At 60.0% G+C, this 25,723-nt stretch overlaps 1 protein-coding gene across 1 annotated transcript; it reads right to left on the bottom strand.

The window, feature by feature from the left end:
* Positions 1 to 15,740: 15,740 nt before the first annotated feature.
* Positions 15,741 to 25,720, bottom strand: FRMD8 (FERM domain containing 8; the record flags this gene model as incomplete). Its single annotated transcript, XM_068136657.1, is given in 9 exon segments — positions 15,741 to 16,096; positions 16,806 to 16,933; positions 16,935 to 17,008; positions 18,241 to 18,387; positions 18,389 to 18,424; positions 20,798 to 20,918; positions 22,487 to 22,655; positions 22,658 to 22,683; positions 25,521 to 25,720. Coding segments are annotated over 9 exon segments (1,005 nt in total), but the record flags the coding sequence as incomplete, so codon positions are not given.
* Between the last annotated feature and the right edge of the window lie 3 nt (positions 25,721 to 25,723).

The following is a 25,723-nucleotide window of genomic DNA, read 5'->3' as shown; positions in this document are numbered from 1 at the left end:
CATTTTGCTTTCTTCCTATTTTCTTCTCTTCTCTACATTTTTCCCCCCCTAGTTCTATTTTCTTCTACTTTATTGTTTTCTTCTATTTTTGGTCATTTTTCTCTATTTTTTTCCCTTCTATTTTTCTATCTTATTTTTTCTTCTTTTTTTCGTCATTTTTTTCACTAATTTCTTCTATTTTTTTCTCTATTTTCTTCTATTTTTCCTCTTTTTTTTGTCATTTTTCCTCTATTTCTTCTATTTTTTTCTCTATTTTTCACCATTTTTTCCTCTATTTTCTTCTATTTTTCCTCTTTTTTTGTCATTTTTTCCTCTATTTTCTTCTATTTTTCCTCTATTTTTTGTCATTTTTTTCTCTATTTTCTTCTATTTTTTCGTCATTTTTTCCTCTATTTTTCGTCATTTTTTCTCTATTTTCTTCTATTTTGTTCCTCTATTTTTCACCATTTTTTCCTCTATTTTTTGTCATTTTTTCCTCTATTTTCTTCTATTTTTTCGTAATTTTTTCCTCTATTTTCTTCTATTTTTTTCTCTATTTTTCATTTTCCTCTATTTTCTATTTTTTTGTCCTTTTTTCCTCCTATTTTCTTCCTTTTTTTGGTCATTTTTTCCTCTATTTTCTATTTTTTTCTCTACTTTCTTCTATTTTCTCCTCTATTTTCTTCTATTTTTTCCTCTCATTTTCCCTCTCATTTCTTCTATTTTTTCCTCTCGTTTTTTCCTCTATTTTTTCTGTTCTTTTTCTCTTTTTTCTGTCCTTTATTTTCTTCTAATTTTTTTTCCACCTTTTCCTCTACTTTTTTTTCTATTTTCTGTTTTTTTTCTTTCTCCTATCTTCTATTTTCTTCTAAATTTTGTCCTCTCTTCTCTTTTCTATTTTTTTAGTCTTTTTGGGGGGGTATTTTTCTTCTCCTTTTTTTTTCTTCTCTATTTTTCCTATTTTCTTCTCTTTTTCTATTTTCTCTTCATCTTTTCCCCCTATTTTCCTCTCTTTTCTCGTGATTCTTCCTATTTTTTTCCTCTTTATTTTTCCTATTTTCTTCTCTTTTTCTATTTTCTTCCCCCTCTTCTTTTTCTTCATTATTCCCCTCTTCTTTCTTCCTCTTCTCTCTCCCTTGTTTTTCCTCTCATTTTCCCCCTCTTCTTTTTCCTCTTCTCCTTTTCCCCCTCTTCTTCTTCCTCTTCTCTCTCCTTTTTTTCCCCTCTTCTCTCCTTTTTTCTCTTCCCTTTTCACCCTCTCTTCCTGTGCCGCCTTTTGCCCAAAAAGTCCTTTTTTAGCCCCAGCAGGGCCCTGCCTTTGCTCTTCTCTCTTCGCTCCTGCTGCTTCTGCCCCACTCTGCTCCTCTCTCCAGCATCTTCCTCTTCCTGCTTGCCTCAAAGTGCTGCTTTTCACCCCAAATCCTCAGCCCCCTCCCCCCCTCCCTGGGCTGCTGCAGCACCAAACAGCCAAAAAAAAGGGAGGATTTGGGGAGCTTTTGGGCAAAGAAAAGAGCTTTAGGAGCTCCTCTGCCTCCAAAAGCAGCCTGGGAAAGCTTGGGGGTTCCTGGGAAGCCCCAAAATTGGGGGAGGTTTAGAGTTAAAAATCAGAGCAGCCTCGAGGGCTGCAGGTTCTGACAGGAAAACAGCCTAAAGAGCTTCAATTTGGCTCCAAATCGGCTTGGAAACTCCAGCTTGGCTCCAAATCAGCTTTAAGAGCTTCGATTTGGGCTCAAAACCAGCTGGGGAGTTTCATTTTTGGGTTAAAAATCAGCTCAAAACTTTCACTTTGGGGCCAAAATCCGCTTTAAGAGCTTCGATTTTGGGTCAAAACCACCTCCAAAGTTCCCCTTTCGGGGTCAACATCAGGCTCGGGAGCTTCAGCTTTGAAAGCCAGCAGCTCGAGGAGGCTTTTGAGGGCAAATCCAGCAGCTTTAGGAGCTTCTGAAGCTTGGTGGCTCCTGGGCGGCTCCAGCCTCACCCAGCCCCAGGGGATTGCCGAGTCTGAAGGACTTCAGAGAAGCTTTGGTTGTTCCCTTGAAGGGAATCCTCTCCCTCGAAGCAGCTTTAGGAGCTTCCTTGAGGTGAAACAAAGCATCTTGAAGAGCTTTTGGGAGGCAACCTGAGCAGCTTTAGGAGCCTTTGGTCCAAAAGCAAGCCGTTTGGAGAGCGTTGCCATGCCGGCAAATCGCCTCGAAGAGCTCTTCCCTCCCGAGAGAGAGCAGCTTTAAGAGCTGGCTCTGCAGAGCAAGTCCAATTCGTGGAGGATAAACCCATGGCAAGAGCTTTTGTGCCTCCAAAAGGGATGGCTAAGAGCTTTGCCTCCAGAATCAATCGATGCCAGGAGCTTTTTGCTCAGGAGGAAAGCAACCTGAAGAGCTTTTTCCTGGGCAATTGAGGCACTGAAGGAGCTTTTTAGCCAAAACAGAGCAATTTTAAGGGCTTTTTAGCCAAAAGAGAGCATTTTTAAGGGCTTTCTCTCCAAAATTAAAGCACTTTAAGAGCTTTCTGTCCAAAATTAAAGCACTTTAAGAGCTTTCTGTCCAAAATCAAAGCAATTTTAAGAGCTTTCTGTCGAAATCAAAGCAGTTTTAAGAGCTTTCTCTCCAAAATTAAAGCAATTTAAGAGCTTTTTATCCAAAATAAAGCATTTTTAAGAGCTTTCTATCAAAAATCTAAGCAATTTAAAGAGTTTTTTGTCGAAATTAAAGCAGTTTTAAGAGCTTGCTATCAAAAATCAAAGCAATGTAAGAGCTTTTTGTCGAAATCAAAGCAATTTAAGAGCTTTTTGTCGAAATCAAAGCAATTTAAGAGCTTTTTGTCGAAATCAAAGCAATTTAAGAGCTTTTTGTCGAAATCAAAGCAATTTAAGAGCTTTTTGTCGAAATCAAAGCAATTTAAGAGCTTTTTGTCGAAATCAAAGCAATTTAAGAGCTTTCTCTCGAAAGATAAAGCAGCTTTAAGAGCTTTTTTCTCTCTCTGTCTCTCTCTCCCGGCAAACAAAGCTGCTTTAGGAGGTTTTATCTCACCAGCCCCAGGGTCTTCCTGCAAGGACCCTCGCTGCCCAGACCCAAATCCTGGCCGGTTTTGGGGCTGTTTGGGTGCAGGGCTCTGGGGGCAGCCTCCTTATGAAGCCCTCTGACGTCAGCCCTGAGGGATCCTTCCGCCCTGAGGGGCGGGGGGACACGTCAGAAAATAATCCCTGGTGCTGCCCATACAAGGGCAAGAGCCTTGCAAAAAAAAAACCCAACAAGGGGAGGGAAGCAAAAGCCCAAACCTACCTTTTTTTGGTGCTCTTTCCTCCCCCTCCTCCCTCCCTCTCTCTCCATCCATCAGCAGGGAGAGCTGCTGGGCTGGCAGCACAATGGTTAAGTTGAGCCTCTTGCCTCTTCTGGCCCCAGGAAAAAGCCTCCCTTGGACCTTCCTGGGGGATTTTTTCCACCCCCCCCCTCTTCTCCTCCCTTCCTCTCCCCCCCCCCCCAGCCCTCCCCATTTCCCCCTCCCGCCCTCCTCTTCCCTTCCCCCCCCCCCCCAGCCCTCTCCTCCTTTGTTCGCTGCCTCCTCTCCATTCTGCTGCGTCACCCCAGCTGGGGCTGGGCCAAAAGTGCTCTTTTTGCCCCCTCCCCCCAAAAAAAAAGGGGCACAAAAGGGGGAAGGGGAGGGGGGGAATGCTTTGGAATGGGACACAGCCCTCCTCCCCTTCCCCTCCCCCCATTTCAAAGCCCAAATGCTCCTCTTTTTGTTGTTGGATGGTTTTGGGCTGCTTCTGCTGAAGCCCCAAACCCTCAAATCTTCAGCCAATTCCTTTCCAGCAAAGCCCCAACCCCCCCAGGTTTTAATCCCTTTCCTACCACCACCACCCCCCCAGATGCTCCCCTTTGGGTTCTGTTCACTCAAGGCTTTCAATCAACACCCACGCCCCCCAAAATCGCTGCTTTTCACCCCAATTCCAGGCTGGGCTGAGTCATGGGCTCAAAGTGCTCTTTCTTTGGGGGGGGGGTGGGGGGTGTTTGGAGCCATTTCCAGGCAAAAAACAACTCCTGCCCCCCAAAAAGTGCTGTTGGGGAGAGACCTCCCTCCCCTCCCCCCAACCTGTCATTAAAGCTGCTCTAGGGCTAATTAAAGCCCATCCCAGGCTAATTAAAGCCTCTGATGAAGCCTAGGAGGCAGCTGGGGAGTGTTTCCGGGGTGGTTCCTGCAGGAGATGATTCCTCCCCCCTCCCCCCACGCTATTCTTTTATTGTATTTTGGGGCTTTTTTTAACCTTTAAAATACCCAAACTTGGGGGTTGTTGTTTTTTACCCCCCCCCTCCCCATTTCTCCCTCATCAGCTTTATTTTGGGGGGGTGGGGGGTGGGAGGAATTCACCTCAATGATCCTTTGGGCAGCGAGGATCTAGCTGTGCCTGGCTGGGGTTCAAGCACAACCTTCCCCCACCCCCACACCCTGGCACCCCCCCTCTTGATTTCAGCTTTAAAATCCCCTTAAAGGCACTGAGAGGTGATCAAATCCCTTTAAAAATCATTTTAAATCACTTTGAGGTGAACAAAATCCCTTAAAATCCTCTAAAACCCTTGAAAGAAATCACTGGGAGGAGACCAAAACCCTTTTAAAATAATTTTAAATCACTTCGAGGTGACACAAAGCCTTATAAAAAGCCCTAGAAAGCCTTAAAAATGCCTTTTAAAAGCCTTTAACATCACTGTGAGGGGACCAAAAGCCTTTAAAAACCCTTTAAAACCCTTTAAAAGCCTGAAAAAAGAACCTCTAAACCCCTTTTAAAACCACTTTGAGGTGACACAAAGCCTTTAAAAAGCCCTAAAAACCCTTTTAAAAAGCCCTTAACATCACTGTGAGAGGACCAAAAGCCTTTAAAATCCTTTAAAACCCTTGAAAAAACCCTTTAAAATCATTCTGAGGTGAACCAAAGCCTTTAAAAAAGCCCTAAAAAGCCTTAAAAATGCCTTTTAAAAGCCCTTAACATCACTGTGAGAGGACTAAAACCCTTAAAAACCCTTTAAAACACTTGAAATGCCTTAAAAAAAGAACCTTAAAACCCCTTTAAAATCACTTTGAGATGACCAAAAGCCTTAATAAAAGCCCTAAAAAGCCTTCAAAATGCCTTTTAAAAGCCCTTACCATCACTGTGAGGGAACCAAAAGCCTTTAAAAGCCTTAAATAACACCTTAAAACCCCTTTAAAATCACTCTGAGGTGACACGAAGCCTTTAAAGTAGCCCTAAAAAGCCCTTTAAAAGCCCTTAACATCACTGTGAGGGGACCAACAGCCTTTAAAAGCCTTAAAAAGCACCTTAAAATCACTTTGAAGTGACACAAAGCCTTATAAAAAGCCTTTTTAAAGCCCTTAACATCACTGTGAGAGGACCAAAAGCCTTTAAAACCCTTTAAAACCCTTGAAATGCCTTAAAAAAGAACCTTAAAACCCCTTTAAAATCACTTTGAGGTGACACAAAGCCTTAATAAAAGCCCTTAACATCACTGGGAGAGGACCAAAAGCCTTTCAAACCCTTTAAAAGCCTTAAATAACACCTTAAAACCCCTTTAAAACCACTCTGAGGTGACACAAAGCCTTTCAAAAAGCCCTAAAAAGCCTTTTTAAAGCCTTTACCATCGCTGTGAGGGGACCAAAAGCCTTTAAAATCCTTTAAAACACTTGAAATGCCTTAAAAAAAAACACCTTAAAACCCCTTTAAAATCACTTTGAGGTGACACAAAGCCTTAAAAGCCTTCAAAATGCCTTTTAAAAGCCCTTACCATCACTGTGAGGGAACCAAACCCCTTAAAATCCTTTAAAACACTTGAAATGCCTTAAAAAAGAACCTTAAAACCCCTTTAAAATCACTTTGAGGTGACCAAAAGCCTTAATAAAAGCCCTAAAAAGCCTTCAAAATGCCTTTTAAAAGCCCTTAACATCACTGTGAGGGGACCAAAAGCCTTTAAAACCCTTTAAAAGCCTTAAATAACACCTTAAAAACCCCTTTAAAACCACTCTGAGGTGACACAAAGCCTTAACAAAAGCCCTAAAAAGCCTTGAAAATGCCTTTTAAAAGCCCTTAACATCACTGTGAGAGGACCAAACCCCCCTAAAATTCTTTAAAACACTTGCAAAGCCTTAAAAAAGAACCTTAAAACCCCTTTAAAACCACTTTGAGGTGACACAAAGCCTTAAAAAAAGCCCTAAAAAGCCTTTTAAAAGCCTTTAACATCACTGTGAGGAGACCAAAAGCTTTTAAAACCCTTAAAAGCACTTGAAATGCCTTAAAAAAGAACCTTAAAACCCCTTTAAAATCACTTTGAGATGACCAAAAGCCTTAATAAAAGCCCTAAAAAGCCTTCAAAATGCCTTTTAAAAGCCCTTAACATCACTGTGAGTGGACCAAAAGCCTTTAAAACACTTGAAAAGCCTTAAAAAAGAACCTTAAAACCCCTTTAAAACCACTTTGAGGTGACACAAAGCCTTAAAAAAAGCCTTTTAAAAGGCTTTAACATCACTGTGAGGGGACCAAAACCCCTTAAAATCCTTTAAAACACTTGAAAAGCCTTAAAAAAGAACCTTAAAACCCCTTTAAAATCACTTTGGGATGACCAAAAGCCTTAATAAAAGCCCTAAAAAGCCTTGAAAATGCCTTTTAAAAGCCCTTAACATCACTGTGAGGGGACCCAAACCCCTTAAAACCCTTTAAAACACTCGAAAAGCCTTAAAAAAGAACCTTAAAACCCCTTTAAAACCACTTTGAGGTGACACAAAGCCTTAAAAAGAGCCCTAAAAAGCCTTTTAAAAGCCTTTAACATCACTGTGAGGAGACCAAAAGCTTTTAAAACCCTTAAAAGCACTTGAAATGCCTTAAAAAAGAACCTTAAAACCCCTTTAAAATCACTTTGAGGTGACCAAAAGCCTTAATAAAAGCCCTAAAAAGCCTTCAAAATGCCTTTTAAAAGCCCTTACTATCACTGTGAGTGGACCCAAAGCCTTTAAAATCCTTTAAAACACTTGAAATGCCTTAAAAAAGAACCTCAAAACCCCTTTAAAATCACTTTGAGGTGACACAAATCCTTTAAAGTAGCCCTAAAAAGCCTTTTTAAAGCCCTTAACATCACTGTGAGGGGACCAAAACCCCCTAAAATCCTTTAAAACACTTGAAATGCCTTAAAAAAGAACCTCAAAACCCCTTTAAAATCACTTTGAGGTGACACAAAGCCTTTAAAGTAGCCCTAAAAAGCCTTTTTAAAGCCCTTAACATCACTGTGAGAGGACCCAAAGCCTTCAAAACCCCTTAAAAGCACTTGAAATGCCTTAAAAGAGAACCTTAAAACCCCTTTAAAATCACTTTGAGATGACCAAAAGCCTTAATAAAAGCCCTAAAAAGCCTTCAAAATGCCTTTTAAAAGCCCTTAACATCACTGTGAGTGGACCCAAAGCCTTTAAAACACTTTAAAAGCCTTAAATAACACCTTAAAAACCCTTTAAAACCACTCTGAGGTGACACAAAGCCTTAATAAAAGCCCTAAAAAGCCTTGAAAATGCCTTTTAAAAGCCCTTACCATCACTGTGAGGGAACCAAACCCCTTTAAAATCCTTTAAAACACTTGAAAAGCCTTAAAAAAGAACCTCAAAACCCCTTTAAAATCACTCTGAGGTGACACAAAGCCTTTTAAAAGCCCTAAAAAGCCTTTTAAAAGCCTTTACCATCACTGTGAGGGGACCAAAACCCCTTAAAACCCTTTAAAACACTCGAAAAGCCTTAAAAAAGAACCTTAAAACCCCTTTAAAACCACTCTGGGGTGACCAAAAGCCTTAATAAAAGCCCTAAAAAGCCTTGAAAATGCCTTTTAAAAACCCTTTTAACGTCACTATGAGAGGACCAAAATGCTTTAAACCCTCACCCCCCCACCTGGAGGTGGCCAAAAGCCTTTTCCTTCAACCCCTTCCCTCCTCCCCGCGCTGCCCCCCCCCCCCCCCCAGCACCTCCCTCCCCCTGCCCGGAAGTGGCCTCCCCGCAGCTGCCTCCCCCCCGCCCGGGGCAGGGCGGGGCAGGGGCAGAGCCCTCCCTGGCGCAGGGGTCCCTGGCGCAGGGGTCCCGCGGGCAAAGGGTCCCCCAAGGCTCTTCCATGCTCAGCTCTGAGCTCCTCCCAGGCTCAAGGCCTCGCTGGCAGCACTTAGGGGAAGGCCTCCCCCCCCCCCCCCCCCCGGGCAGGGAGCAGCTGAGCCCTGGGGGTGCAGCTCCTCTGCGGACCCCAAGCAGCCTTCTGCTGAGGGCTTCCCCCCCCCCCTCCCCTTCCCACTGCGGTTTTGGGGCAAAACCTCTCGAATTCCCACCCGGGCTTTTGTGTCCGCCCCCGGCTAAGGCTTTTTGGGGCTCATTTTGGGGGGGGGTTTGCTCGCACCGAGGCTTTGCTACAACCCAAAGCGACCTCAGGGAGCGGGATGCTCCCGCACTACTTTTCTCCATCCCTCCATCCCCCTCCCGCGCCTCTAACCGGCCCCAAAGCCCCCTCCCCCTCAACTCCCCCTCCCCCCTCAACTCCGCTTCTTCCCCTCCCCCCCCCCCCCCCCCCTTGCTATAGCTTTTCCCTTGGGTACCTTTTCCCCGCCCCTTTCCAGGGCGGCCCCCGAGCGGCGGAAGGATCAGCTGCCGCAGAGCAGGCGGTGATGCGGCTCTCCCCCCCCCATACTCCTACCCACTCCCCCGGCCGGTTCTAACCGGCTGCGGCTGGCGCAGAGGGACGCTGCGCATGCGCGCCGCCTCCCCCGCTTCCCTACACTCCCCCCCACCCCCCGCGCTCTTGCCGCAGTGCTGGCCGTGGGGGTAGGGCGCGGGGTGCAGCTCCCGCTCCCCCTCCCCATCCCTCCACGCCCTCAAGACTCAAAACCAGGTGGTGGATGGAGGGAGGGGGGGGGTGGCTTGGGTAACGCGCAGCCCCTTCCTCAAATCGTCAACCTCCCTCCGTGGTAGCCGGCAAGGGGGTGGGAAAAGCAAACCCCAGTCGAGCTCTGCGGGCTGGGGTTTCACCTGAGGAAATGGCGGCGGCGGCGGTGGCTGAGGTACCTCTCAAAATGGCGGCGGTGGCGGTGGCTGAGGTACCTCTCAAAATGGCGGCGGCTGAGGTACCTCTCAAAATGGCGGTCGCGGCGGCGGCGGCTGAGGTACCTCTCAAAATGGCGGCGGCGCTGCTCCCCCTCGGCGCCTTCCGCTCCAGGGGAGGGCAAAAAAGCGGTGTTTTATAGCCAAAAATAGCCCCAAAAGCACTTCCTTCCACCCCGAAGACCCCCTTTTTATTCCCCCAGGAGGTTTTCTCCCAGTTCTGTGCCCGTGGAAAGAGGGCGCGGGGGAGGGGAGGGAGCGGCCTGCTGGTGGTATCCCTCAGGAAGCTTTTTGCCCCTGTTAACCACCCCAGCCCCCAGCACAAAACCTGCCCCAAACCGCTGCTTTTTTCCCCTAAAAATAAATAACGATTTGGGTCTGACTTTGCCGCAGGACTTGCTCGGAGGGTGGGGAGTGGGGCGAGGGGGAGAAAGCGATGAAAAGGGTTAAAAAGCGGCGAAATCGGTTAAAGCCGGCAGGGAGGGGGAGGAGGGAGGCAGTAGTTGGGCTTTGGGGGGGGCGAGTTCCGTGCCCAAGCTGCCCCCCGGATCAGCAGGATCGGCGCCGGGAGAGCCTCCCCTGTGCGCCCCCCCCAGCGCTGCCCCGGGCAGGGCGACAGCCCCGCGCCTAAAATGGCCGCCGGCGCGCGCCCGCCCGCCCGCCGCCATCTTGTGGCGCTGCTGCCGGCCCCGGCCCCAAAGCAGCCTGAATGAGCCCCAAACCGCCCCCAGGGAGCCCTAAACCGGCCTGAATTAGCCCCAAACCACCCCCAGGGAGCACCAAATCCCTCCAAGGAACCCCAAACCATCCTGAATTGGCCCCAAACCCCTCCAAGGAACCCCAATCCTTCCTGAATTAGCCTCAAACCACCCCCAGGGAGCCCCAAGCCCCTCCAAGGAGCCCCAAAGCAGCCTGAATTAGCCCCAAACAGCCCCCAGGGAGCCCTAAACCGGCCTGAATTAGCCCCAAACCAGCCTGAATTGGCCCCAACCCTCCTCCAAGGAGTCCCAACCCCCTCCAGGGAGCCCCAGAGCAGCCTGAATTGGCTCCAAACTGCCCCCAGGGAGACCCAAACCATCCTGGATTGGCCCCAAACTGTCCCTAAGGAGACCCAAACCACTCCAAGGAGCCCCAAACCAGCCTGAATTAGCCCTGAAGTGCCCCCAGGGAGCCCCAAATCCCTCCAAGGAGCTCCAATCCATCCTGAATTGGCCCCAAACCCTTCCAAGGAGACCCAGACCAGCCTGAATTAGCCCCAGACCGCCCCCAAGGAGACCAAATCTGCCCCCAAGGAGCCCCAAACCAACCTGAATTGGCCCCAACCTGCCCCCAGGGAGCCCCAAACCAGCCTGAATTGGCCCCAACCTGCCCCCAGGGAGCCCCAAACCAGCCTGAATTGGCCCCAAACTGCCCCCAGGGAGCCCCAAATCCCTCCAAGGAGCCCCAAACCCCTCCAGGGAGCCCCAAACCAGCCTGAATTGGCCCCAAACTGCCCCCAGGGAGCCCCAAATCCCTCCAAGGAGCCCCAAACTCCTCCAGGGAGACCCAAACGAGCCTGAATTGGCTCCAGAGCTCCCACAGGGAGCTCCAGCCTGGATTGGCCCCAAACTGTCCCCAGGGAGACCCAAACCATTCCAAGGAGCCCCAGAGCAGCCTGAATTGGCCCCAACCTGCCCCCAGGGAGTCCCAACCAGCCCCAAGGAGACCCAAGCCATCCTGAATTGGCCCCAAACCCTTCCAAGGAGCCCCAGACCAGCCTGAATTAGCCCCAGACCGCCCCCAAGGAAACCAAATCTGCCCCCAGGGAGTCCCAAACCAGCCTGAATTGGCCCCAACCCGCCCCCAGGGAGTCCCAAATCCCTCCAAGGAGCCCCAAACCCCTCCAGGGAGCTCCAAACCAGCCTGAATTGGCCCCAACCCTCCTCCAAGGAGTCCCAACCCCCTCCAAGGAGCCCCAAACCAGCCTGAATTGGCCCCAAACTGCCCCCAGGGAGCCCCAAACCAGCCTGAATTGGCCCCAGACCCCTCCAAGGAGCACCAAACCATCCTGAATTAGCCCCAAACCTCTCCAAGGAGCCCCAAACCAGCCTGAATTAGCCCCAAACTGCCCCCTGGGAGCCCCAATCCATCGTGAGTTGGCCCCAAACTGCCCCAGGGAGCCCCAAACCAGCCTGAATTGGCCCCAACCCTTCTCCATGGGAGTCCCAACCCCCTCCAAGGAGCCCCAGAGCAGCCTGAATTGGCCCCAAACTGCCCCCTGGGAGCCCCAAACCAGCCTGAATTGGCCCCAAACTACCCCCAGGGAGCCCCAAACCAGCCTGAATTAGCCCCAAACTGCCCCCTGGGAGCCCCAAACCAGCCTGGATTGGCCCCAAACTGCCCCCAGGGAGCCCCAAACCAGCCTGAATTAGCCCCAAACTGCCCCCTGGGAGCCCCAAACCAGCCTGAATTGGCCCCAAACTGCCCCCAGGGAGCCCCAAACCAGCCTGAATTAGCCCCAAACTGCCCCCTGGGAGCCCCAAACCAGCCTGAATTGGCCCCAAACTGCCCCCAGGGAGCCCCAAACCAGCCTGAATTAGCCCCAAACTGCCCCCAGGGAGCCCCAAACCAGCCTGAATTGGCCCCAAATCCCTCCAAGGAGCTCCAATCCATCCTGAATGGGCCCCAAACCACCCCCAGGGAGCCCCAAACCACCCCCAGGGAGCCCCAAACCACCCCCAGGGAGCCCCAAACCAGCCTGAATCGGCCCCAAACAGCCCCCAGGGCGCCCCAAAGCAGCCTGAATTGGCCCCAACCCTCCTCCAAGGAGCCCCAAACCATCCTGAATTTGCCCCAAACTGCCCCCAGGGAGCTCCAGCCAGCCCTAAGGAGACCCAGAGCAGCCTGAATTGGCCCCAACCCACCCCCAGGGAGCCCCAAACCCCTCCAAGGAGCCCCAATCCATCCTGAATTGGCCCCAGACCGCCCCCAAGGAGACCAAATCTGCCCCCAAGGAGCCCCAAAGCAGCCTGAATTGGCCCCAAACTGCCCCCAGGGAGCCCCAAACCCTCCAAGGAGCCCCAAACCACTCCCAGGGAGCCCCAAACCAGGCTGAATTAGCCTCAAACAGCCCCCAGGGAGCACCAAACCCTCCCAGGAGACCCAAACCACTCCCAGGGAGCCCCAAACCAGGCTGAATTAGCCTCAAACAGCCCCCAGGGAGCACCAAATCCTTCCAAGGAGCCCCAGACCAGCCTGAATTGGCCTCAAACTGCCCCCAGGGAGACACAAACCAGCCCCAAGGAGCCCCAGACCAGCCTGAATTGGCCCCAAACCCTTCCAAGGAGCCCCAGACCAGCCTGAATTAGCCCCAGACCGCCCCCAAGGAGACCAAATCTGCCCCCAGGGAGTCCCAAACCAGCCTGAATTGGCCCCAACCCGCCCCCAGGGAGCCCCAAATCCCTCCAAGGAGCCCCAAACCCCTCCAGGGAGCCCCAAAGCAGCCTGAATTGGCCCCAAAGCGCCCCCAAGGAGACCCAAAGCAGCCTGAATTGGCCCCAAACTGCCCCCTGGGAGCCCCAAACCCTCCAAGGAGACCCAAACCGCCCCCAAGGAGACCCAAACCACCACCGGGGAGCTCCAAACCAGCCTGAATTGGCCCCAAACTGCCCCCAGGGAGCCCCAAACCAGCCTGAATTGGCCCCAAACTGCCCCCAGGGAGCCCCAAACCAGCCTGAATTGGCCCCAAACTACCCCCAGAGAGCCCCAGACCAGCCTGAATTAGCCCCAAACTGCCCCCAGGGAGCCCCAAACCAGCCTGAATTGGCCCCAAACTACCCCCAGAGAGCCCCAGACCAGCCTGAATTAGCCCCAAACTGCCCCCAGGGAGCCCCAAATCCCTCCAAGGAACCCCAAACCATCCTGAATTGGTCCCAGACTGCCCCCAGGGAGCTCCAGCCAGCCCTAAGGAGACCCAGACCAGCCTGAATTGGCCTCAAAGTGCTCCAAGGAGTCCCAAACCGCCCCCAGGGAGCTCCAAACCAGCCTGAATTGGCCCCAAACCCCTCAAAGGAGCCCCAATCCTTCCTGAATTAGCCTCAAACCACCCCCAGGGAGACCCAAACCCCTCCAAGGAGCCCCAAAGCAGCCTGAATTAGCCCCAAACCGCCCCCAGGGAGCCCCAAGCCCCTCCAAGGAGCTCCAGACCAGCCTGAATTGGCCCCAAACTGTCCCTAGGGAGCCCCAAACCACTCCAAGGAGCCGCAATCCTTCCTGAATTAGCCTCAAACCACCCCCAGGGAGCCCCAACCCCCTCCAAGGAACCCCAAACCAACCTGAATTGGCCTCAAACTTCCCCCAGGGAGCTCCAAACCAGCCTGAATTGTCCCCAAACCACTGCACAAGGAGCCCAAATCCTTCCTGAATTAGCCCCAAACCACCCCCAGGGAGCCCCAAACCCCTCCAAGGAGCCCCAGACCAGCCTGAATTAGCCTCAAACTGCCCCCAGGGAGCCCCAAACCAGCATGAATTGGCTCCAAACTGCCCCCAGGGAGCCCCAAACCCCTCCAAAGAGACCCAAACTGCCCCCAGTGAAACCCAAACCATCCTGAATTGACCCCAAACCCTTCCAAGGAGCCCCAGACCAGCCTGAATTAGCCCCAGACCCGCCCCCAAGGAGACCAAATCTGCCCCCAGAGAGTCCCAAACCAGCCTGAATTGGCCCCAACCCGCCCCCAGGGAGCCCCAAATCCCTCCAAGGAGCCCCAAACCCCTCCAGGGAGCCCCAAAGCAGCCTGAATTGGCCCCAAAGCGCCCCCAAGGAGACCCAAACCAGCCTGAATTGGCCCCAACCCTCCTCCAAGGAGTCCCAACCCCCTCCAAGGAGCCCCAAACCAGCCTGAATTAGCCCCAAACAGCCCCCAGGGAGCCCCAAACCAGCCTGAATTAGCCCCAAACTGCCCCCAGGGAGCCCCAATCCATCCTGAATTAGCCCCAAACTGCCCCCTGGGAGCCCCAAACCAGCCTGAATTGGCCCCAAACTGCCCCCAGGGAGCCCCAATCCATCCTGAATTAGCCCCAAACTGCCCCTGGGAGCCCCAAACCAGCCTGAATTGGCCCCAAACTGCCCCCAGGGAGCCCCAATCCAGCCTGAATTAGCCCCAAACTACCCCCAGGGAGCCCCAAACCAGCCTGAATTGGCCCCAAACTACCCCCAGGGAGCCCCAAACCAGCCTGAATTGGCCCCAAACTGCCCCCAGGGAGCCCCAATCCATCCTGAATTAGCCCCAAACTGCCCCCTGGGAGCCCCAAACCAGCCTGAATTGGCCCCAAACTGCCCCCAGGGAGCCCCAATCCATCCTGAATTAGCCCCAAACTGCCCCCTGGGAGCCCCAAACCAGCCTGAATTGGCCCCAAACTGCCCCCAGGGAGCCCCAATCCATCCTGAATTAGCCCCAAACTACCCCCAGGGAGCCCCAAACCAGCCTGAATTGGCCCCAAACTGCCCCCAGGGAGCCCCAATCCATCCTGAATTAGCCCCAAACTGCCCCTGGGAGCCCCAAACCAGCCTGAATTGGCCCCAAACTACCCCCAGGGAGCCCCAAACCAGCCTGAATTGGCCCCAAACTGCCCCCAGGGAGCCCCAATCCATCCTGAATTAGCCCCAAAACTGCCCCCTGGGTGCCCCAAACTAGCCTGAATTGGCCCCAACCCTCATCCATGGGAGTCCCAACCCCCTCCAAGGAGCCCCAGAGCAGCCTGAATTGGCTCCAAACTGCCCCCAGGGATCCCCAAATCCCTCCAGGGAGCCCCAAACCAACCTGAATTGGCCCCAAACCGCTCCAAGGAGCCCCAAACCAGCCTGGATTGGCCTCAAACTGTCCCCAGGGAGCCCCAAAGCCCTCCAAGGAACCCCAAACCAGCCTGAATTAGCCTCAAACCGGCCCCAGGGAGCCCCAAACCAGCCTGAATTGGCCCCAACCCTCTTCCATGGGAGTCCCAACCCCCCTCCAAGGGAGCCCAAACCATCCTGAATTAGCCCCAAACCACCCCCAGGGAGCCCCAAACCAGCCTCAATTGGCTCCAAACTGTCCCCTGGGAGCTCCAAACCAGCCTGAATTGGCCCCAAACCCCTCCAAGGAGACCCAATCCTTCCTGAATTAGCCTCAAACCACCCCCAGGAGCCCAAATCTGCCCCCAGGGAGCCCCAAATCCCTCCAAGGAGCCCCAAACCATCCTGAATTGGCCCCAAACCACCCCCAAGGAGCCCCAAACCAGCCTGAATTAGCCCCAGACCTCCCACAGGGAGCTCCAGCCTGGACTGGCCCCAAATTGTCCCCAGGGAGACCCAAACCATTCCAAGGAGCCCCCAGAGCAGCCTGAATTGGCCCCAAACAGCCCCCAGGGAGCCCCAAAGCAGCCTGAATTGGCCCCAAACAGCCCCCAGGGAGCCCCAAACCAGCCTGAATTGGCCCCAAACAGCCCCCAGGGAGCCCCAAAGCAGCCTGAATTGGCCCCAACAGCCCCCAGGGAGCCCCAAAGCAGCCTGAATTGGCCCCAAACAGCCCCCAGGGAGCCCCAAACCAGCCTGAATTGGCCCCAACCCTCCTCCATGGGAGTCCCAACCCCCTCCAAGGAGCCCCAGAGCAGCCTGAATCGGCCCCAAACCAGCTCCCAAGAGCCCTGGATTGGCCCCAAGGCCGCGGGGGGAGGGGCAGGGTTTTGGGGTCCCTCTGCAGTTTATTGGGGGGGGGTTGGGTTGGGGTCAGTACAAAATGGGGGAGGGGCTCCCAGGCCACTGCTGGCTTTAGGGGCGGGGGGGGGGGGGGTGGGAGGGTCTCCCAAGGCAGCGCTGCTCACGGCGGGGGGCGGAGTCTCCCGGGGTGGGCGGGGTCTCCCGGGGCGGGCGGGGTCTCCCGGGGTGGGGGCGGGGTCCTCAGCCCTGCTCGGTGCTGGCCCCGCCCCCAGCCCCGCCGCCCCCTCCCCTGCCGAAGAAGGACACCGAGCGCCGGGGGGGCTTCACCCGCCGCAGCTCCTCACCTGGGGGGGGGCACAGGGAATGGGGGGGGGAGGGGCGTCAGGGAGTGCCCAGGATCCCCACACCCCCCCCCACCAAGGGGGGACCCAAACTCCTGTGAGACCACCCCCCCCTCAGGCCCCCTAGGTCACCTTTGGGTGCCCCCCTGGACACCTTCCTGGGGGGCTCAGACCCCTTTGTACCAACCCCCAACCCCCCCATGGGTGCCCCCCTGGACACCCTCCTGGGGGGCTCAGACCCCTCTGTACCAACCCCCACCCCCCAGTCCCATGGGTGCCCCCCTGGACACCCCTCCTGGGGGGCTCAGACCCCTCTCTACCACCCCCCCCAGTCCCATGGGTGCCCCCCTGGACACCCCCAGCCCCTCCTGATCCTCTGGGTCACCCTTGGGTGCCCCCCTAGACACCCTCCCAGGGGGGCTCATACCCCTCTCTACCACCCCTCCTCCTCCCCCCCCTTCCCATGGGTGCCCTCATGTCCATCTTCCCAGGGGGGGCTCAGACCCCTCTCTACCACCTCCCCCTCCCCAGTCCCATGGGTGCCCCCCTGGACACCCCCAGCCCCTCCTGATCCCCTGGGTCACCTTTGGGTGCCCCCCAGGTTCATTTCTCGGGGGGGGGGTCTCAGAACCCCTCTGTACCTCCCCTGGCTACCCCTCAGCCCCCCCCAAACCCCTCCCAGCCCCCCCCCATTCGGGCCCCCCCCGCGCACCCTCCCGCACGTAGTCGATGGTGCGCAGGCGCTGCAGGCGCGGCCGCCTGGCGCTGTCCTCCCGCCGCAAGGGGGCGCCCGGCGCGGGCGGCTCGCCGGGGGGCGCGGCCGCGTCGCCGGGGGGCGTGGGCCTCGGCCGCGGGAGGCGGCTCCGCCCCGCCCAGCTCGATGCAGCATTGGATGAGCGCGCTCATCAGCTCCGCCTGCAGGGGGCGGAGTCAACGGCCAGGCCCCGCCACGGCGGCGGCGGCGGCGGCAGCCCAGGGACCGCCCCCAGCCGTCCCCTAGGGCCAACCAGGGACCCCCAGGGACCCCCAGGGACCCCAGCCGCCCCCTAGGGCCAACCAGGGACCCCCAGGGACCTCCCCCAGCCACCCTCTAGGGACCCCCAGCTGGCCCCTAGGGACTCCCAGGGACCCCTAACTGCCTCCCAGGGACCCCCAGGGACCCCCAGCTGCCCCCTAGGGACTCCCAGCTGGCCCCTAGGGACTCCCAGGGACCCCTAACTGCCTCCCAGGGACCCCCAGGGACCCCCAGCCACCCCCTAGGGACCCCCAGCTGGCCCCTAGGGACTCCCAGGGATCCCTAACTGCCTCCCAGGGACTCCCAGGGACCCCTAACTGCCACCCAGGGACCCCCAGCTGCCCCCTAGGGCCAACCAGGGACCCCCAGGGACCCCCAGCTGCCCCCTAGGGACTCCCAGGGACCCCTAACTGCCACCCAGGGACCCCCAGCTGCCCCCTAGGGACCCCCAGCTGCCCCCTAGGGCCCCACAGCTGCCCCCTAGGGACTCCCAGGGACCCCTAACTGCCACCCAGGGACCCCCAGGGACCCCCAGCTGCCCCCTAGGGACTCCCCACGGACCCCTAGGGACCTCCCTCAGCCGCCCCCTAGGGCCAACCAGGGACCCCCAGGGACCCCCAGCTGCCCCCTAGGGGACCCCCAGGGACCCCTGACTGCTCCCCAGGGACCCCCAGGGACCCCCAGCAGCCCCCTAGGGACTCCCAGGGACCCCCAACTGCTCCCCAGAGACCCCCAGTTGCCCCCTAGGGCCTCCCAGGGACCCCTAACTACCTCCCAGGGACCCCCCAGCTGCCCCCTAGGGACCCCCAGGGACCCCTGACTGCTCCCCACGGGCCCCACAGCTGCCCCCTAGGGCCTCCCAGGGACCCCTCACTACCACCCAGGGACCCCCAGCTGCCCCCTAGGGCCTCCCAGGGACCCCTAACTGCCACCCAGGGACCCCCCAGCTGCCCCCTAGGGCCTCCCAGGGACCCCTAACTGCCCCCTAGGGACCCCCAGCTGCCCCCTAGGGCCTCCCAGGGACCCCTAACTGCCACCCAGGGACCCCCAGCTGCCCCCTAGGGACCCCCAGCTGCCCCCTAGAGCCCCCCCGGGTGAGCTCAGCTGCTCCCCAGCGCCCCCCAGCGCTGACCTGCGGGGAGAAGATGCGCAGCAGGCGGTTCACTGGCGCCCCCTGGTGGTCGCCGTCGAACTCCAGCCAGAGCTGGGGGGGCTCGGAGGGCTCGGCCCCGTCCTGCCCCACGGCCCCGCCCTGCCCCACGGCCCCCACCAGCTCCCAGGCACAGCTCGGGGTAGGTCAGGGACAGCAGCACGTGCTGGGGGGGCAGGGGGGGCTCAGCCCCATGGCTGGGGGGGGGAGCCCTGCCCCACAGAGCCCCCTGCCCCACAGAGCCCCCTGCCCTACAGATAGCTCCCACTGCCCCACAGAGCCCCCAGCCCCATACATTCCCCTCCATGGGCCTGATCCTGCCCCACACATCCCCCCTCTGCCCCATAGATCCCTCCCTGCCCCACAGACAGCCTGCTCCCCCCCTAGACACTGTTATGGACTTTTCTCTGCCCTATACACTGCGTCCCCATGGCCCTGATCCTGCCCCACAGCTCCCCTCCTCTGCCCCATAGATCCCCCCCAGCCCCACAGACCCTGCTATGGACTCCCCTCTGCCCCATAGATCCCTCCCATGGGCCTGATTCTGCCCCACAGCTCCCCTCCTCTGCCCCATAGATCCCCCCCAGCCCCACAGACCCTGCTATGGACTCCTCTCTGCCCCATAGATCCCCACCATGGCCCTGATCCTGCCCCATAGATCCCTCCCAACCCCACAGACCCTGCTATGGACTCCCCTCTGCCCCATAGATCCCTCCCATGGGCCTGATCCTGCCCCCCAGCTCCCTCCCCTCTGCCCCATAGATCCTTCCCTGCCCCACAGACAGCCCCCCCCCACCCCATAGACCCTATAGACCCTCCCCTGCCCCATACATTCCCCCCCCCATGGGCCCGATTCTGCCCCCCAGATCCCCCCTCTGCCCCATAGATCTCCCCCTGCCCCACAGACCCTGCTATGGACTCCCCTCTGCCCCATAGATCCCTACCATGGGCCTCATCCTGCCCCACAGATCCTCTCTCTGCCCCATAGATCCCTCCCTGCCCCACACATTCTGTTATGGACTCTCTTCTGCCCCATAGATCCTCCCCATGGGCCTGATCCTGCCCCACAGATCCCCCTCTCTGCCCCATAGATCCCTCCCAGCCCCACAGACGGCTCTCCCTGCCCCACACACTCTGCTATGGACTCATCTCTGCCCCATAGATCCCCACCATGGCCCTGATCCTGCCCCATAGATCCCTCCCTGCCCCACAGACCCTGCTATGGACTCCCCTCTGCCCCATAGATCCCTCCCATGGGCCTGATCCTGCCCCACAGCTCCCTCCCTCTGCCCCATAGATCCCTCCCTGCCCCACAGACAGCCCCCTCCCCCGCCCCATAGACCCTATGGACCCTCCCCTGCCCCATACACTCCACCCCCCATGGGCCTGGTCCTGCCCCCACAGAGCACCCCCTCTGCCCCATAGATCCCTTCCTGCTCCACAGGCCCTGCTATGGACTCCCCTCTGCCCCATAGATCCCCCCCATGGGTCTGATCCTGACCCACATCTCCTCTTCTCTGCCCCATAGATCCCCCCCATGGGCCTGATCCTGACCCACATCTCCTCTTCTCTGCCCCATAGATCCCCCCCATGGGTCTGATCCTGACCCACATCTCCTCTTCTCTGCCCCATAGATCCCTCCCATGGGCCTGATCCTGACCCCCAGCTCCCTCCCTCTGCCCCATAGATCCCTCCCAGCCCCACAGATGGCTCTCCCTGCCCCACACACTCTACTATGGACTCATCTCTGCCCCATAGATCCCCACCATGGGCCTGATCCTGCCCCATAGATCCCTCCCAACCCCACAGACCCTGCTATGGAGTCCCCTCTGCCCCATAGATCCCCCCATGGGCCTGATCCTGCCCCACAGATCTTCTTCTCTGCCCCATAGATCCCTCCCAGCCCCACAGACCCTGCTATGGACTCCCCTCTGCCCTATAGATCCCCCCATGGGCCTGATCCTGACCCACATCTCCTCTTCTCTGCCCCATAGATCCCCCCCATGGGCCTGATCCTGACCCCCAGCTCCCTCCCTCTGCCCCATAGATCCCTCCCAGCCCCACAGACCCTGCTATGGACTCCTCTCTGCCCCATAGATCCCTCCCATGGGCCTGATCCTGCCCCACAGATCTTCCTCTCTGCCCCATACATCCCTTGATCCCTCCCAGCCCCACAGACGGCTCTCCCTGCCCCACACACTCTGCTATGGACTCACCTCTGCCCCATAGATCCCCACCATGGGCCTGATCCTGCCCCACAGCTCCCTCCCTCTGCCCCATAGATCCTTCCCTGCCCCACAGACAGCCCCCCCACACCCCATAGACCCTATGGACCCTCCCCTGCCCCATACATTCCCCCCCATGGGCCTGATCCTGCCCTACAGATCCCCCTCTCTGCCCCATAGATCCCTTCCTGTCCCACAGACCCTCCTATGGACCCTCCCCTGCCCCATACATTCCCCCCCCCATGGGCCCGACCCTGCCCCCCAGCCCCCTCCCCGCCCCCCAGCCCGCCCCCCCTCCCCCCCCAGCCCCACACCTTGTCGCGGGGGTCGATGACTGTGACCCCCTGCAGCCCCACGGCGACGCTGACCTCCCGCAGCCCGGCGCGGCCCAGCAGCGCCCCCCCGCGCTCCACCGCCCCCGGGAAGAAGGCGCACCTGGGGGGGGAGGGGCAGCGGCTCCGGCACCCCCCGGCAGCTGGGGGCAGGGCAGGGAGAGGGGGAGGGGGGCCGGGGGGGCCGGCGGGGGGGGGGGGATCTGTGGGTAAGGGTCCGGGGGAGGAGCAGGAGCTGGGGGGGGAGGGGTCTGGGGGGGTGACCTTGGGGGGAGGGGTCCCTGGGGGGAGGGGTCCCTGGGGGTGTCTATAGGGGGAGGGGAAGAGGTCCATGGGGGGTGTCTATGGGGGAGGGGTCCCTGGGGGGGAGGGGTCCCTGGGGGGGGAGGGGTCCCTGGGGGGTGTCTATGGGGGAGGGGTCCCTGGGGGTGTCTATGGGGAGGGGTCCCTGGGGGGGAGGGGTCCCTAAGGGGGAAGGGAATCCTGGGGGTGCTATGGGGGGAGGGGTCCCTGGGGGTGTCTATGGGGGGAGGGGAAGAGGTCCATGGGGGGTGTCTATGGGGGAGGGGTCCCTGGGGGGAGGGGTCCCTAAGGGGGAAGGGAATCCTGGGGTGCTATGGGGGGAGGGGTCCCTGGGGGTGTCTATGGGGGGAGAGGGAGGGGTCCGGGGGGGGGAGGGGACCCTGGGGGGTGCTATGAGGGAAGGGGTCCCTAGGGGGTGCTATGGGGGGAGGGGTCCCCGTGGGGTCCGTGGGGAGTCACTGGGTGGTCTCTGGGGGGTCCCTGGGGGTTGCCCAGGGGCTCCTGGGTGGTCCCTGGGGGGGGTCCCTGGGGGGGGTGCCTGGGGGTCCTGGGGTGGTCTCTGGGGGTCTGGGGTTGCCCTGGGGGGGGTTGCCCTGGGGGGGTTGCCCCAGGGGGGTGCCTGAGGGGTGTCTATGGGGGAGGGGTCCCTGGTGTCCCTGGGGGGTCCCTGGGTGGTCTCTGGGGGGGTCCCAGAGGGGGTCCCTAGGGGGGGTCCCCGGGGGGTTGCCCAGGGGTGGTGCCGGAGGGGGTCCCTGGGGGGGGTCCCTGAGGGGGTCCCGGGGAGGTTGCCCGGGGGGGTCCCAAGGGGGGTGCCAGGGGAGTCCCTGGGTGTCCCTGGGGGGGTCCTGGGGGGGGTTGCCCAAGGGGGTCCCAGGGGTGGTTCCGGGGGGGGTCCCAGGAGGGGTCCTGGGGGGGTCCCGGGAGGGTGCCCATGGGGGTGCCCAGGGGGTCCCTGGGTGGTCTCTGGGGGTCTGGGGTTGCCCTGGGGGTATTGCCCAGGGCGGTGTCCCGGGGGGTCCCTGGGGGGTCCTTGGGTGTCCCGGGGGAGTCCCTGGGTGTCCCTGGGGGGGGTCCCAGGGGGGGTCCCAGGGGTCCCAGGGGGGGTCCTAGGAGGGGGTCCCAGGGGGGTCCCAGGGGGCGTGTCCCGGGGGGGGGTCCCATGGGGGTCCCTGGTTGGTCCCGGGGGGGTCCCTGGGGTGTCCCGGGGGGTCCCTGGGGGGGGGTCCCGGGGGGGTTCCCTGGGGGGGGGGTCCCTGGGGGGTTCCCTGGCGGGGGTTCCCGGGGGGGTGCCAGGGGGGTGCCGGGGGGGTGCCGGGGGGGTCTCTGGGGGGTCCCGGGGGAGTGCCGGGGGGGTGCCGGGGGTCTCACCCGTAGGCGGGCAGGCCGTGGCAGCGGCGCAGGAAGCTGCGGTAGAGCTGGGCAGGGTCTGCCTCGGGGCCGGGGGTCCGGGAGAAGGCCTCCAGCAGAGCCTCCTCGGGGGGGGGCTGCCGCGGACCCCTCCTCAGCAGCGCCCCCCACAGGCCCCCCCGCGCCCGCGCCGGCGCAGCAGCTCCCCCAGCAGGGGCCTGGGGGCACAGCCGCAGCGTCGGGGGGGAGGGGCAGGGGGGCAGGGGGGGCAGGGGACAGGGGAGTAGGGGGCAGGGGGGACCATGGGGCAAGGAGGCAGGGGGGCAGGGGGTGCTATGGGGCAGAGGGGGTAGGGGGCAGGGGTTGCAATGGGGCAGGGGGGGCCAGGAGGCAAGGAGGCAGGGGGGCAGGGGGTGCTATGGGGCAGAGGGGGTAGGGGGGCAGGGGATGCTATGGGGTAGGAGGGACCAGGGAGCAGGGGGAGGAGGGAGCAGGGGGTGCCATGGGACACAGGAGCAGGGGGCAGGCAGCCATGGGGCAGGGGGGTAGGGGATAGGGGGGGCAGGGGGAAGGGGGTGCCATAGGGCAGGGGGTGCCAGGGAGCAGGGGGTGCCATGGGGCAGGGGGGTAGGGGGTAGGGGGGGCAGGAGATAGGGGGTGCCATAGGGCAGGGGGTGCCATGGGGCAGGGGGAGCAGGGGGCAGGGGTTGCAATGGGCAGGGGGTGCCATGGGGCAAGGGGGCAGGGGGGCAGGGGGTGCTATGGGGCAGAGGGGGTAGGGGGGCAGGGGTTGCAATGGGGCAGGGGGGGCCCAGGGAGCAGGGGGAGGAGGGAGCAGGGGGTGCCATGGGGCACAGGGGCAGGGGGCAGGCGGCCATGGGGCAGGGGGGTAGGAGGTTGAGGGGGCAGGGGGAAGGGGGTGCCATAGGGCAGGGGGTGCCATGGGGCAGGGGGTGCCATGGGGGCAGGGGGAGCAGGGGGCAGGGGTTGCAATGGGGCAGGGGGTGCCATGGGGCAAGGGGGCAGGGGGGCAGGGGGTGCTATGGGGCAGAGGGGGGTAGGGGGCAGGGGTTGCAATGGGGCAGGGGGGACCAGGGAGCAGGGGGAGGAGGGAGCAGGGGGTGCCATGGGGCACAGGGGCAGGGGGCAGGCAACCATGGGGCAGGGGGGTAGGGGGTTGGGGGGTGCCATAGGGCAGGGGGTGCCATAGGGCAGGGGGGGCAAGGGGCAGGCGGCCATGGGGCAGGGGAGTAGGGGATTAGGGGGGATAGGGGGGACAAGGGGTAGGGGGTGCCATAGGGCAGGGGGGGCAAGGGTCAGGGGCTGCCATGGGGCAGGGGGGTCCAGGGAGCAAGGGGGCCATGGGGCAAGGGGGGTGGGGGGTAGGGGGGACAGAGGGTAGGGGGGTGCCATAGGGCAGAGGGTGCCATGGAGCAGAGGGGGCAGGGGGCAGGGGTTGCCATGGGGCAGGGGGAGCAGGGGGCAGGGGTTGCCATGGGGCAGAGGAGGGGCAGGGGGCAGGGTGGCCATGGGGCAGGGGGGGATAGGGGGCAGGGGGGATAGGGGCAGGGGAGGCAGGGGGTGCCATGGGGTAGGGGGCAGGGGGGGTAGGGGACAAGGGGTTGCCATGGGGCAGGGCAAGCAGGGGATGCCATGGGGTAGCTGTGGGGTACTGTGGGCCTGGGTGGGGGCAGTGAGGGTCTGGGTGAGTACCTGTGGGGCAGTGTGGGTCCAGGTGGGGCAGAGTGGGTGCCCATGGGGCAGGGGTGGGTACAGGGGGGTGCCCAGGGGGGGTGTGGGTGGGTGCTCAGGGTGGGTGCCATGGGTCAGTCTCTCACCGCAGGCAGGGGGCGCTGTGCAGCTCGGGCCGGTAGGGGCCCAGGCGCGGGGGGGGGCTCAGGGGGTGCTCAGGGGTGCTCAGTCTCTCACCGCAGGCAGGGGGCGCTGTGCAGCTCGGCCGGTAGGGGCCCAGGCGCAGGGGGGGCTCAGGGGGGGTGCTCAGGGGGTGCTCAGTCCTCTCACCGCAGCTGGGGGGCGCTGTGCAGCTCGGGCCGGTAGGGGCCCAGGCGCAGGGGGGGCTCAGGGGGGCTCAGGGGGGGCTCAGGGGGGGCTCAGTCTCTCACCGCAGCTGGGGGGCGCTGTGCAGCTCGGGCCGGTAGGGGCCCAGGCGCAGGGGGGCGCTCAGGGGGGGTGCAGGGGGTCAGTCTCTCACCGCAGGCAGGGGGCGCTGTGCAGCTCGGGCCGGTAGGGGCCCAGGCGCAGGGGGGCGCTCAGGGGGGGCTCAGGGGGGTGCTCAGGGGGCACAGGGGTGCTCAGTCTCTCACCGCAGCTGGGGGGCGCTGTGCAGCTCGGGCCGGTAGGGGCCCAGGCGCAGGGGGGTGCTCAGGGGGGGTGCTCAGGGGGTGCTCAGGCTCTCACCGCAGGCAGGGGGCGCTGTGCAGCTCGGGCCGGTAGGGGCCCAGGCGCAGGGGGGGCTCAGGGGGGGGTCAGGGGTTGCCCGGGGGGGTTCAGTCTCTCACCGCAGCTGGGGGGCGCTGTGCAGCTCGGGCCGGTAGGGGCCCAGGCGCAGGGGGGGGCTCAGGGGGTGCTCAGGGGTTGCTCAGGGGTTGCTCAGGGGCGCTCAGTCTCTCACCGCAGGCAGGGGGCGCTGTGCAGCTCGGGCCGGTAGGGGCCCAGGCGCGGGGGGGGCTCAGGGGGCGCTCAGGGGGCACAGGAGTGCTCAGTCCTCTCACCGCAGGCAGGGGGCGCTGTGCAGCTCGGGCCGGTAGGGGCCCAGGCGCAGGGGGGGGGCTCAGGGGGGGTCAGGGGTTGCCCGGGGGTGCTCAGTCTCTCACCGCAGCTGGGGGGCGCTGTGCAGCTCGGGCCGGTAGGGGCCCAGGCGCAGGGGGGACTCAGGGGGGGCTCAGGGGGGGTCAGGGGGTGCTCAGGGGGCTCAGGGGTGCTCAGTCTCTCACCGCAGCTGGGGGGCGCTGTGCAGCTCGGGCCGGTAGGGGCCCAGGCGCAGGGGGGGGCGCTCAGGGGGGGTCAGGGGGCACAGGGGCGCTCAGTCTCTCACCGCAGGCAGGGGGCGCTGTGCAGCTCGGGCCGGTAGGGGCCCAGGCGCAGGCGGCAGGCCAAGGCTCCCAGCTCCAGCGCCAGGGGGGGGTCGGCAGGGCAGCGCCCCCCCAGCACCTGCCCCCGAGCCTCCCAGAACAGCAACCGCAGCACAGACTCCTCCTGCAGCTGCACCGGGCACACAGTGGGCACCAGGGGGCACCA

Source organism: Melanerpes formicivorus, unplaced genomic scaffold (assembly GCF_026170545.1).
Source record: "Melanerpes formicivorus ecotype bairdi unplaced genomic scaffold, bMelFor1.0.p_v2 SCAF_2881, whole genome shotgun sequence".
Classification (NCBI taxonomy): domain Eukaryota; kingdom Metazoa; phylum Chordata; class Aves; order Piciformes; family Picidae; genus Melanerpes; species Melanerpes formicivorus.
Note: the sequence above shows the minus strand (reverse complement) of the source record. Positions and strands in the feature narration are given on the sequence as shown.